Source organism: Erpetoichthys calabaricus, chromosome 4 (genome assembly GCF_900747795.2).
Source record: "Erpetoichthys calabaricus chromosome 4, fErpCal1.3, whole genome shotgun sequence".
Classification (NCBI taxonomy): Eukaryota; Metazoa; Chordata; class Cladistia; order Polypteriformes; family Polypteridae; genus Erpetoichthys; species Erpetoichthys calabaricus.
In genome coordinates this window covers 173650550-173665184 of record NC_041397.2, presented here as the reverse complement: position 1 = coordinate 173665184, position 14635 = coordinate 173650550, and the positions used below count along the sequence as shown (strand labels likewise).

Below are 14635 nucleotides of genomic sequence, written 5' to 3'. Positions count from 1 at the left end.
GAATGAAGAACTGATTGATTTCAAGGATGAAAATATATAGTTAGGTCCATAAATATTTGGACAGAGACAACTTTTTTATAATTTTGGTTCTGTACATTACCACAATGAATTTTAAATGAAACAACTCAGATGTGGTTGAAGTGCAGACTTTCAGCTTTAATTCAGTGGGGTGAACAAAACGATTGCATAAAAATGGGAGGCAACTAAAGCACTTTTTTAACACAGTCCCTTCATTTCAGGGGCTCAAAAGTAATTGGACAAATTAAATAACTGGAAATAAAATGTTCATTTCTAATACTTGGTTGAAAGCCCTTTGTTGGCAATGACTGCCTGAAGTCTTGAACTCATGGACATCACCAGATGCTGGGTTTCCTCCTTTTTAATGCTCTGCCAGGCCTTTACTGCAGCAGCTTTCAGTTGCTGTTTGTTTGTGATCCTTTCTGTCTGAAGTTTAGTCTTCAACAAGTGAAATGCATGCTCAATTGGGTTAAGATCAGGTGACTGACTTGGCCCTTGAAGAATTTTCCACTTCTTTGCTTTAATAAACTCCTGGGTTGCTTTGGGTCATTGTCCATCTGTATCATGAAACGCCTCCCAATCAATTTGACTGCATTTAGCTGGATTTGAGCATACAGTATGTCTCTGAACACCTCAGAATTCATTCGGCTGCTTCTGTCCTGTGTCACATCATCAATAAACACTAGTGTCCCAGTGCCACTGGCAGCCATGCACGCCCAAACCATCACACTGCCTCCACCGTGTTTTACAGATGATGTCGTATGCTTTGGATAACGAGCTGTTCCACGCCTTCTCCATACTTTTTTCTTGCCATCATTCTGGTAGAGGTTGATCTTGGTTTCATCTGTCCAAAGAATGTTTTTCCAGAACTGTGCTGGCTTTTTTAGATGTTTTTTAGCAAAGTTCAATCTAGCCTTTCTATTCTTGAGGCTTATGAGTGGCTTGCACCTTGCAGTGTACCCTCTGTATTTACTTTCATGCAGTCTTCTCTTTATGGTAGACTTGGATATCGGTACACCTACCCCCTGGAGAGTGTTGTTCACTTGGTTGGCTGTTGTGAAGGGGTTTCTCTTCACCATGGAAATGATTCTGCGATCATCCACCACTGTTGTCTTCCTTGGACGTCTAGGACTTTTTGCGTTGCTGACTTCACCAGTGCTTGCATTCTTTCTCAGGATGTACCAAATTGTAGATTTTGCCACTCGTAATATTGTAGAAATTTCTCGGTTGGGTTTTTTCTGTTTTCGCAGCTTAAGGATGGCTTCTTTCACCTGCATGAAGAGCTCCTTTGACCGCATGTTGTCTGTTCACAGCAAAATCTTCCACATGCAAGCACGACACCTCAAATCAACTCCAGGCCTTTTATCTGCTTAAGTGATAATGACATAACGACGGACTTGCCCACACCTGCCCATGAAATAGCCTTTGAGTCAATTGTCCAATTACTTTTGGGCCCCTGAAATGAAGGGATTGTGTAAAAAAATGCTTTAGTTGCCTCACATTTTTATGCAATCGTTTTGTTCACCCCACTGAATTAAAGCTGAAAGTCTGCACTTCAACTGCATCTGAGTGGTTTAATTTAAAATTCATTGTGGTAATGTACATAACCAAAATTAGAAAAAAGTTGTCTCTGTCCAAATATTTATGGACCTAACTGTATTTATCTCAAACCTGCACTAAATAAAAGTAATAATCAAGTCTAAAAGGAAAGAGATCATGCTTGTAGTTATTTTCAGTGATGGTTTTAGGTAATCTAATTTGACATTTTTATTTGAAGAGATCAAAAAATAGCAAAAACTATTTCAAATTCAAGAAATTTAATAACTTGCACCATGAGGAAAACGACAGATGTAAGTAGCCAGGTCACTTCTGTACTGATAACATGCACATAACCCTTGAGCAGAGCTTGGAATGTAAAAAAAATAACAGATAAAAGGGTATAAAAATATAAGTATGTATTTGTCAAAAAACATACAATGGTGCCCCGTACTTCGAACAATTCTAACTTCCAATTTTCCAGAGTTCAAACGCTAAATTCAAGAGAAATATAATCCAGAGTTCGACCTGTGCGCGCTGTGAAAAAAATGCAACAACAGATGGCGTTTACAGAGCAAGAGTAAACGTCACCTATTGTACACCCAAGCTGTCTCTTGCTTTTGCTGTGAAAGCATCTCCTGTTACACTCATGTGCTTCGTGCTTTTTTTTTTTACTTTATTATTGGTATGTTTGTTTATATATACTGTATAACCCCTATCTATTAACCATAGCATTAAAAAAAAGAGTGTCAAAATAATTTTTATATTAACATTTTATATACAGTAATCCCTCGCTACTTCGCGGTTCACTTTTCGCGGATTCACGACTTCGCGGATTTTATATGTAAGCATATCCAAATATATAACGTGGATTTTTCACTGCTTCGCGGGTTTCTGCGGACAATGGGTCTTTTTACTTGCTTCTTAAGTTGGTTTGCCCAGTTGATTTCATACAAGAGATGCTATTGGCGGATGGCTGAGAAGCTACCCAATCAGAGCACGCAGTTAAGTTCCTGTGTGCTGCTGATTGGCTCAGTGACAGAGCATTGCATTAACCAGGAAGTCTCATCTCACTCATGCAGCATTAACGTGCTACTGCACAGAAGATGCAAATGATTGCAGAAAAGGTAAAAGTTTTGGATATGTTGAAGGAAGGGAACAGCTACACTGCTGGAGGACACCATTACAGCATAAATGAGTCCACGATTCTTTTTATCTAAAAAGGAGGAAAAGCATATAAGATCTACGGCCGCAGTGTCCTTTAGGCAGGGTGCAAAACGAGTTGCAAGTGGACGTGATAAGGCAGTAGTCTGGATGGAATCTGCTTTAGGAATCTTTGCAACAAGGTCGACAACATCATGACTGCCTACAAGCTGCTACGTGTACTTCGCCATACAGTAAGTGTAAACTTATCTACCGATTTCATATTGCTTAGCAGTCGTCCCTGTTATTAATAGAGTAAATGGTGGGTTGTAAACAATACAGGGAGGGTTTAAAAACGTCCAAATACATGTTAAATAATTAAATAAATATGGTGTCTCTACTTCGCGGAAATTCAGTTATCGCGGTCAGCCTTGGAACCTATCTCCCGCGATAAGTGAGGGATTACTGTAGTTACTTCATCATAGTTACTGCGACACCCTGGACACAAAGCCATGGTCATCTTCTTTTATCCGGGACATCAACATTCATGAACCTAGGATGGACCAGGGCAAGTGAGAAGAAAAGCCAGACTTATTTTGCAAAAGCAATAGCAGAGTTTATTCAACAAATGAAAGCAAGAGTAAAAACGTACAGAACACTGCATTTTCAAATAAGTCAACACATAAACCTTCTTTAAAATCCATTCCATTAAAAATTACACTAAAATTAAAGTGTCTTGGGTGCACATGAATAAATTTGAATAAATATGTTTAAAACCAACCAGCTCATGGAGAAATAACCCTTTGTGTTCTTATCTTTTCACACTCTGTCATCATCAAAAACGCAGCCCACCACATCCCAGTTTGCCACTTCAGGCAGTTATTACCTTGCCCTCACCCACAGATGCCACTATCCTCTAAATCTCCCTCACTCTCTGTGGCTTGTTCCAGCTGTGCTGCACTCTGCTCTTGTTTTCTCTCCTGGGGTAAATAAACAGACTAAACTTTAACATAGTCACCATCCAGAATCTTTGCGGCAGCTACTGGTCTTGTTCCTTTTTAAATAACCAGCCTGACATGGCTGCCCATTCCTTTCTCACTGCCTTTACCCCTCTAGCGACTGCTATACTCCTCTCCTTTCTCTGCACTACTCTTCTATTTTTTCTGCACAAACCCTGTCTTTTTATCTTACTCACCTCGCAACTGGTGCCTGCTCATTACTGCGCCACTTGTTAATTAACAAAAACTAGCACAAGTCCTCACATGGGCATCCCTAATCAGTGAGAGCTTCACAGAGGGGTTGTTCTAAAATTCATTAAAATTACGAAATAAATAAAAAAATGAAAACATCCTCAGCCTTCATCTCACATTTGTTAGTAGACAATATTAAATACTGTACTAGTTTCACTATCAATTTCCAATTTCTTGTTATAAAAATATAGCCGAAACAGGCTTGTGGTGGCTCAATAACTTTCATAGATAGCAGATTTTAATTCAAGTGATATAAAAATTATATCAATTGATGTGTTGCTCTTAGTTGTGAAGGGTCTTGTGACTAACTGTAGTACACATTTTTTAAACATAATACTTTTGAAAGAAGTAACTGATAGGGAGTAAAAGTATCTGTTGAAGTCTCAAGGTATAATTGTTGTGTACTTCAGTCTATGACAAACAGCAGGTCTGGAGCTTTGTTGATAAAATGTCAGGAAAACACTGAATCATTATAAGCAGAGATAACGCAAATGTGAGATTGTTTTAACTGTAATGTAAATACTGAGTACATCTTTGTCCTTGGAGTGATGCTTACATAATTCCTTTTCTCTTGCATTCATTTCTACATAAGAGCAGCGGCAGATATGAGATGGTATACAAGTGATTTGCATACACGTCTATCCTGGCGTTTGACTAACATGTACTGGAGTTTAATTTTGCCATCAGAAGAAAATATGCAAAATATATATGTTGAAGTGACCTCTCTCAAGGTAAATTAAAAAAATTGAACTAATCCATAAGTGAAGTCAAACAGAATATTTCTCTGTTTTAACAAGACAAGTTCGAAAATTCACCAATACTTTTTCAACAGAAGATACATCAAGAAAATGGAATTTTCCCAACAAATTTTCTTGAATAAAAAGTGCTCCAAATTTCAAAAAGATTGGTCCACTGGGGGCCAAGTTGTTCTATGCAGATGCACTGAGATATTGCAATTACAGTTGGTGCTTTTCACATTATATGCACCTATAAAGATTTATATTTGGAAAAAACCTAAATGGCTTAAAGGATAAATAATCAAAGTGCATTTTATGCTTATTCGCCAAATGCCTTTGGAGGGACAGTATTCAAGAAAACATAAGGGAATGATATTTTGCTTGAGAATACAGACCATCATGATAAGATTGCTCACTCTCAGCATCTTCAGAGACTCTACAATGACCTAAAGCAGAAGGTGGCATTGCTCTACCTAACTTTCAATTTTATTACTGTGCGGCAAATATACAAACTATAAAAACCTGGGCACTGACACAGACAGATGAACATACACAGGCTTGGTCCACAATAGAAATAAAATCCTGCAGTATTTCTTTGTATTCCTTGCTTTGTACAACAGTAAATACAAGTTATCGTCAATATACAACAACCCAATTGTCCTTCATTCACTCAGAATATGGAACCAATGTTGGAAGTACTTCAAGACAGAGAAGCTTTTATCTGTGGCACCTCTACACGATAATCACCTTTTTCCATCCTCTCAAACTTACAGTTTTTAACGTTAGGAAAACGTATGGGGTTAAATCACTTATAGATTTGCACACAGATAATGTCTTTGCATCCTACGAACAATTACACTCCAAATTTAGCTTCACAAATTTAGAAACACAATTTTTCCACTATTTCCAAATTAGAAACTTTGCTAAACAAAATCTGCCCAATTATCCTCAAAATGGTGATGGACAGGTTGACAGACGAGATTAGATAGGAGTCCCTGTGGACTATGATGTTTGCTGATGACATTGTGATCTGTAGCGATAGTAGGGAGCAGGTTGAAGAGACCCTGGAGAGGTGGAGGTATGCTCTGGAGAGGAGAGGAATGAAGGTCAGTAGGAACAAGACAGAATACATGTGTGTGAATGAAAGGGAGGTCAGAGGAATGATGAGGATGCAGGGAGTAGAGTTGGCGAAGGTGGATGAGTTTAAATACTTGGGATCAACAGTACAGAGTAATGGGGATTGTGGGAGAGAGGTGAAAAAGAGAGTGCAGGCAGGGTGGAATGGGTGGAGAAGAGTGTCAGGACTAATTTTTGACAGACGGATATAAGAAGAGTGAAAGGGAAGGTCTACAGGGCAGTAGTGAGACCAGCTATGTTATATGGGTTGGAGACGGTGGCACTGACCAGAAAGCAGGAGACAGAGTTGGAGGTAGCAGAGTTAAAGATGCTAAGATTTGCACTGGGTGTGACGAGGATGGACAGGATTAGAAATTAGTAAATTAGAGTGTAGGCTCAGGTTGGACGGTTTGCAGATAAAGTCAGAGAGGCGAGATTACGCTGGTTTGGACATATGCAGAGGAGAGATGCTGAGTATATTGGGAGAAGGATGTTAAGGAAAGAGCTGCTAGGAAAAAGGAAAAGAGGAAGGCCTAAGAGAAGGTTTATGGATGTGGTGAGAGGGGACATGCAGGTGGTGGGTGTAAAAGCAAGATGCAGAGGACAGAAAGATATGGAAAAGGATGATCCGCTGTGGCAACATCTAACAGGAACAGCCGAAAGGAGAAGAAGAAGAAGAATCCTCACCTCCCACTAATTTCTATTCCAGAAAAAATATTGATCAGCCTTGAGGACTCAGACTGCATTTCTATCATATATTTCTATCATATATATATATTGTGGAATATGGCCGGCCGTTCATCCCGGCCAATACCTCCAAGCCACCAGGTGGAGCCCTGCCTGCAGCATAGAGGTGCCCCGAGTTCCAGCAGGGCATCATGGACAGTGGAGTTTTTCATCACAGCCCTGCTGGATACCATGGGAACCTCCAGGGGACGCTGCAGGAAGGCCCAGATATTTTTGTTTCACCTATAACCCGAAAGTGCGTATTAGTCACGGCGACAGAGCGAATGACTCACTTCCGAGTTGAAGAAAAGGAGTTTTTATCTGACCCGGAAGTGTTAACAATCACATGGACAGAGAGAAACACTTCCGGGTCAAGGACTATAAAAGGACTATGGGAAATCCCAGACGTCAAGCTGAGCTGGGTGGAAGGGTGGCAACACGTCGGGGTGTGGAGGATTGATTAGTGATTGATTATTGTTTATTTATATGAGTATTGTGGAGTGTAGGGTGCTTTGTGCACTGTTTATTGATAAAATAAAGTCATATTGGACTTTTATCTGGTGTCTGGTGTCCCGAACAAGGGTTCAAGGGAGTGATAGTGCCCTCTATCTGTTACAGTGGTGTAGCCGGCAGGATTCTCTAGCGTCTTTTGCAGAGGACCTGTACATAAATTTTCTGGGAATAGAGAACCCCAAAAAGACAGCATCAGGACACGCAGAGAAATCCACCATACTCAGTAGGCTGCGCTGCATAATAGAAAGCCTCCGTAAACATCGGTACGTGATGGGGAAGAAGAAGACCAAACAGACCGGCAGCACAAGTGGAGGTCAAGAGCTAAACGGTGCCTATAATCAGGACGAGACTCTAGATGACGCCACACGTCTATGGACCTACCTGGTGGGAAGTAAGGAAGACAGGGCGGAGATTGATGCCGAGTGGACCCGAGCATTACGACTACGGGACGGCTGTCGGACATCGGACAAAAAGGACAACCTCTACGTACTTGGAAAATCCAATTGGAATCCGGAGGTATGTGCCGAAGAAACGTCCGATTTACTGGGACCTTATTTTAGTTGTTTTTCAGAAGCCTGTCTTAAATCTGACGGTGCGTCGGATACCTACTTCCTTCCTGAGCCGCGATGACGGGTTGTACTGCCGATCTAGGATGCTGAACCTTGAAAGCCGATTTGCCGAAGCAGGACACGTGATCTCTCCCGAAGGATTGTGGGAAGGAGAAGGTCAGCGTCGGTCCGTAAGTGAGGTCGTCGTTTCCCCAATGGCATCGAGCTCCCTGAAGGGGAAGGGGGAGGCAAGCGAAGCAGCGCTAGCTTTAAATAAAGGTAATGAGGGACGGGGAATGACTGAACGGTCTGCTGCTAAATTAGAAAAAGCGGATCGCAGTAGACCAGTGGCGCCACCCCGGCCCTCTAAAATGCGAGACTCCAATTCCCAGAAGCCTCTGCAAAGCCCGTCAGAGCACGTGCCGACAGCGGATGTGCTCATTGGCTCCCGGCCGGCAGGTAAGGAGAATAAGGAAATAAACTTGCCTCTGGTCGAATTAAATAACTATGGATGTGCGGGTACTCGAGAAGCTAATCGAGCCAGTACGGAGTTTCTTGCAGATGCTGACAGAGATGGAGAGCAGGATAAAGGAAGTGGGAGTGACGACCGAAGCGCCGCTGAAGAAGGTGGAAGAATACCTACGGCGATTTGGTCAGGAGTCTCCTGTTATGATTGATTTGGCGGTACAGGTGAATTTTACCGTTACCGTACAGCATAAGTGTACGCAGACTGAGACGGGTTCGCGTTTAATAAGTAGCGGGTGCCAAAGCACTGCGTGCCCTACAAAAGAGTGTGAAACAATGCCCGAGTGGGCGGGGGAAGACCGAATCGTACCGAAGCAGCTGGACAGTGCTGTCTTCCAGAGCGATGCGGATCTAAACCGGTCCCCTGGTCGTTGTTAAATCGAGAGGGGTGCAAACAATAAAGGGGCTCTCTTTTACTAATAGAGAGACTCAGACTGTGCACAAGCCCCAGAGTAAAAAGGAAATCCCAAAAATAAAACGGGGCTCTCCTGATAAAGTAGAGCTGAGAACTGAGAGCTCAGCTGCGGCTGTGGAACCCTCCTCGGTGGACAAAGGGGTGGAGCGGAAGTTTCCTGACTGTTTCCAGTCTTGCAGAGGGAGACCAGTAGGAGAACAGCGGCTGTGTTATGAATGCCGACGACCGGGCCAAGTATGGTGAAGTTGTCCTCGGAGGACAGGAGATCAGAGGTCCTTTTTAAATAATATTCCTCCAAGGTTCTCCCGGGAGTTTTCTGGACATCGCCAAGGCCCGACCAACACCTCCTCCTGGAGGAAGACCTCCCTCGCGGGGCTGGCCGTTCCGAATTATAATTCTTCACTGTGGGGGGAGTATTGTGGAATATGGCCGGCTGTTCATCCCGGACAATATCCCCAAGCCGCCAGGTGGAGCCCTGCCTACAACATAGAGGTGCCCCGAGTTCCAGCAGGGCATCATGGACAGTGGAGTTTTTCATCACAGCCCTGCTGGATACCATGGGAACCTCCAGGGGATGCTGCAGGAAGGCCCAGAGACTTTTGTTTCACCTATAACCCGGAAGTGCGTATTAGTCACGGCGACAGAGCGAATGACTCACTTCCGGGTTGAAGAAAAAGAGTTTTTATCTGACCCGGAAGTGTTAACAATCACATGGACAGAGAGAAACACTTTCGGGTCAAGGACTATAAAAGGACTATGGGAAATCCCAGACGTCAAGCTGAGCTGGGTGGAAGGGTGGCAACACGTCGGGGAGTGGAGGATTGATTAGTGATTGATTATTGTTTATTTATACGAGTATTGTGGAGTGTAGGGTGCTTTGTGCACTGTTTATTGATAAAATAAAGTCATATTGGACTTTTATCTGGTGTCTCGAACAAGGGTTCAAGGGAGCGATAGCGCCCTCTATCTGTTACATATATATATATATATATATATATATATATATATATATGATAGAAATCATATAAACATTTTAAAGTTCCTTCCTTTCAAAGATCTCAGAGTACAGTGGAAAAGGGATCTCTTACTCAATATTTCAGAAAAGGAGTGGAAGACAGCCATGCACAGAATTCACTCTAGCTCCATATGCTCTTTTCTAATCTTAAAGTTTTACTCTGGCTGTTGGCCTTCCTCTCTTTTGGGTTGAGGTTGAAATAAGTTTAGTTTTGTTACGTTTGACTGGTTTGTATGGGATGTTACTTGCTTTGAATAAATTCAGTTAAAAAGAGAAGTTTTGGTAGGGTTGCATGATACTGTGTGATTATGTAGGTTGCATAAAATTGTGACTTTTGCATGTAGAAATGACAAATAATTTGAACTCATAATTCTTCATAATACTTTGCGCTTACATGTCTCTTAAAAGATGCTGAAAACAAATAAAGTAGAATTACAAATTTAACAATGATTTTTCTCTTCAGTTCTGCCTAAAGTATCTACTTGTTTCAGGCTAGTGAGAAATAAAGTGCCTGCTTCATGACTTCATTAGGTGTGACCAAAACAGAGTGATCAACAGTGCTAATGTCTCTCCATTATGGGGTAGGAAACATTTTATGTGTTGGTGGCAAGCCCTTTTAAAATAGCTAAGAAAAATATTTACAGCAGAGAGTCAGGGAGTGGACAGGCTTGTTTTCTGGCAGTTAATATTAACAGTTTCCTGAGGTTAAAAAGTGGGGCACAGTGAAAGGCACAGTAACACAACAGGAAGGTTCACCACATTCAACTTCTATCATTAAATAATAACACAGACGTAAAGCCAAAGTGGCAAGTGGTGAAGGGCCTGGCACTACATGGTTGGATATACAGAAAAAGAAAATTTACATGCGTCATTTCTGGAAAGAATTGCCAGAGAATGAAAAAGACAAAGGAAGAGGCAGAAGGATTAATAATAATAGTCCAACCCTTTATAAAGGGAAAGGAAAAGATACACATTCCATCACTGATTTATGTTTAGTTTTTCACTAAATGAAGGTGAAATCAAATTAAAATCTATTTAAAAAGGCAATGAATTCAGTAAACAAAAATGTTCACCAGCTAAACACCTTAAGCATTTATTCACTCTCTTAACATCAAATTTGATGCAATCCAATGAATTATTTCTACAGTTAATTTGTCTGGAAAAGGAACATTTAGACAAAAATCACTTTGGTAAGACAAAAAAGTCAAAATATCTGGTTTTGTTCAAGAATACATACTTAATATGCTTTGCTAAAAGAGATCTTTTCAGGTTTGGATTTAATGCCAGCTGATGGACTGGCACAGCATGAGGACATTACAACATGACAAAGCTTTACCAGTAAATTAAATTAAAATGCCTAAATGAAAACTATATGTAGTACTTGGCTCATTGGTTGTTTTTAGAAATGAAAGTTATAACTCGGTATTATAACATTTTGGTAAGTACTGTCTGTCTTTCAATTACCACATACTGGATACAGTTTTAGTTTACCAAATACAGGCAAATGCAATGCTGGGAAGCTTTGCCCCATTTTCTGGAACCATTTTTTTTATTACTGCAAGTCAAGGGTATGAATAGCTTCAGTTGATGACTTTGAATGTTCTCCTATGTCAGTCTGGGATTTGTTTGGGGCTCTTGTTTCTTCCAAACACATGCTAAATTACCTCTGTTTGCATGTATTCCAAGTGTTAGATTTATGTACCACCTGGGGAAAATTTCTGTGCCATTCCACCACAATCCTGACATTGGTTCAGTGAGTGATGAGGACTTGAGTTGCTCTTCTGATAAAAACATTGTTATTATTATAATAAGCATTTGCTTCTTTATAATATCATATATAATTACATGCTGATATAGAAAACTGCACTGGAACTGAAGCCTGTGTGTGTTAGTGACGAGACTAATGAAAAAACTCTTTGCAGTTTCACTTCAGCATTATTTGTGGTGGTCCTCTTTTATTAAAGGCATTAAAAATAAGTTACGGCAAGAAGTAGTAATATAAATTGTGACAATAGTATATCAAACATGGAAAAGAAACTCTGTAGTTTAATGTTTCTTGCTAGTGTGGGCCTGCTTCACTGCAACAGCATAAACACTTGGGTCCACCTTGTGAGAATCGTGTGAATTTGAGTTTGTTGGGTAAACATCAGCTAGAGCAGAGCAAGTGGTTATCAAGCAAAGCTGGCAGACTTTAGACATAAAACATTTGTTATCTATGTTAGAAAGCTCACACAATGAAACAAAAGGGACTCCACAAATGTTATTCAAAACAGGCAGATATGGCAAGCTGTACTAGAATGTGGGTGAGAGGGAACAAAGGTTTATAAAAGAATCATTATAGACAGACATGATTTTTGTAAAATACAGTGAGAGGGCATAAGACGACTCAACAAGGACAGGACTCGTAGTAAAAATGTTTACATTCCTAAAATGTTTACATTTTTAATTTAAACAGGTAAAAGTATTGTATTACCTCAAAACCCCAAATTTTATAATGATAGGTCCTTTGCAAAGTCATTTCTGCTTAATGTTTATATTCCTGGATGCCTAGTTCTAGAAAGATATCATGTAAAATCGATGTCAGGTTCATGTCTTACCTCCTACATCATGAAGACCTTTGAGAGGCTGGTCCTAAAACAGCTACAGCCCCTGGTTTGCGAACATCTTGATCTTCTGCAGTTTACTTATCAGTCACAATTTGGTGCTCTCATCTACATGCTCCACTGAATCTACTCCCACTTGACCAAAGCCAGCACAAGAGTTAGGATAACGTTCTTTGATTTTTCCTTGCATTTAACACCATTCTGCTTCATCGACTGGGGGAAAAGCTCAAGGTGTCGAATCTTGATGTTCCCACAGTCTCTGGGATCATAGACTACCTGGCCAACAGTTTGTGAGGCGAAAGGACTGTGTGTCAGAAATTATGGTGTGTAACACTGGAGCACCTCAGGGAACTGTCCTGTCTCCCTTCCTGTTTACCCTCTACAGAACAGACTTCCAACACAATACAAGTGCTTGCATCTACATACATTTTCAGATGACTCCTCCGTTATAAGCTGCATTAATAATGGAGATGAGTATAGGAAAGTTGTGGAGAACTTTGTCTTCTGGGGCAGGGACAACAACCTTGAACTCAACATTAGCAAGACAAAAGATTTAGTGGTGGACTTTTGGCTGCCAAGGAGCTTCTGAAACCAGTCACCACACAGAGGGAGGATGTGGAAGTGGTACAAAGCTACAAGTACCTGGGGGTTCAAATAAACAACAAATTGGACTTGTCTGACAATACAGTGGCACTGTATAAGAAGGGCCAGTGCAGACTGTACTTCCTAAAGAGACTCTGGTCTTTTGATGTGTGTATCAAGCTTCTGTAAATGTTCTATCAGTCCATAATAACAAGTGTGTTGTTCTACTCTGCAGTCTCCTAGGGAAGCAACTTGGTCTCAAAAGAAGCACAATGCCTAAACAAACTTATCAGGAAAGCATGTTCCATCACAGGACAAACCCTGGAGACAATGGAAGCTATTGTGAAAAAGAGGATGATGGCAAAATCATCCCCTCCATCTCCTACAGAAGGTACTCTCTTGAAGCACTTTCACCTACAGGCTCATTCCTCCATGGTGTGCTAAGAAGTGTCTCTGGATATATTTTCTGCCCACTGCTATCAGGTAATTCAAAGCTTTCTCCTGATGTACTCATTAAGTTAATTTTGAAATATTTATTTGTATGTGTTTATTTATAAATTGATTGAATAATTAGTTGTAATATTTGTCCTGTTAGTCTGTATCCTTGTTTTTTTTTTACGTTTCTGCTGCTGTATGCATCTGAATTTCCCCTTGGGATTATTAAAATTTATTTAATCTAAATCTAATGCAAGTTTAGAAGGTGATGATGCATCTGTGTTGCAAAGACAATGAGGAATGGGAGGATTTTTCCACATGTTTGCAATGTTATTTATGGTCTCCCTCTCTGTTGCTTGCTATCATGACTGTCTTACATTTTTAAATATTTTGCAATGTCAGTGTTACATGAGACAAACAATATGACTTTGCCTCAAACATAACTGCCTCATTAACATATTGGTTTAATTTTCTGGTAAACCTTGATGTACACATGACAATTTGTTTGAAATACACTTGGGAACACAAAGACATGTCTATTTATTTTAACAAACTGAACATATAACACAATGTAATATTTTTGCCTTCTGCTTTGCAATCTTCTAACTTGTCATTTCAGCTGCTCATAACAAAACTGATTAAATATATTGTTTCTTTTAACAGCTTCATATTCAGTTATTTATGAATAAACATCCATATGGTGAGCTAAAATAAAATCTGCTTATTCATAAGAGCTGTTTCAATTTCTGAAAGGAGATTCAGAAAATGAATGGGTAAGTTTATAAGCAACATGAAGTCTTTTTCAAACTGAGAACATGAAAGAGGAAAATACTTAATTTGCAGGGAGAGAAGAGAAAGAGATCACCCAGGAGGGCCGTACCTAAATTAATACTTAATGTGTGTGTCAATTTCAACTGCTAAGAAACAAACACTACAGTGTGATAAGGAGCTCCTATATGATAATGCACTTCATTGCAAAGCAATAGGATAAACAGCCCTGAATAGATTTCAGGAAAATGATTTTGTCAGCCGATGGGAAGTCTCCAATGTTCATTTGGCTTTATTTACCTGCATGGTCCTCTGGGTGCCATCGATTGTGACAGGTAACAAAGCAGATGCAAGGTTCCATTCACTGGTCACATTGAGCCTCTTTCCATCAAGCTCCACCTGTGGTGATAAGAAGACAAGACTGTTACTGAGAAGACAGACAAAAAACAGATTTCAAGTTCATAGCTGGCACACCGTGCAGTAGCCATTTTAAACAGATGGCATCCAAACAACCTGTCATGTTTACTGCTGCTGCCATAAAAGACAAGAGTCCAACAACATGGTCTTTCTGCGACCCCCTGGGAGCAGCACAGGACCTGCGAACAGCTGCCTCCGAGTACTCAGGGTTTCAGACAGTGTCTCGTACCTTGCAGAACAGTCATCCAAACTTCTCTACCTATCTGGACATGCTACATTTACTGTAAT

General features: G+C 40.5%; 1 protein-coding gene across 1 annotated transcript in view; it reads right to left on the bottom strand.

Annotated features, from left to right (window-relative positions):
• Nucleotides 1-14635, bottom strand: part of pcca (propionyl-CoA carboxylase subunit alpha) — a 705208-nt gene that overhangs the window by 159870 nt on the left and 530703 nt on the right. The window contains exon 20 of the mRNA XM_028799956.2: nt 14231-14329. Coding sequence (XP_028655789.1) covers nt 14231-14329 — 99 coding nt within the window. The remainder of the gene's footprint in view (nt 1-14230; nt 14330-14635) is intronic.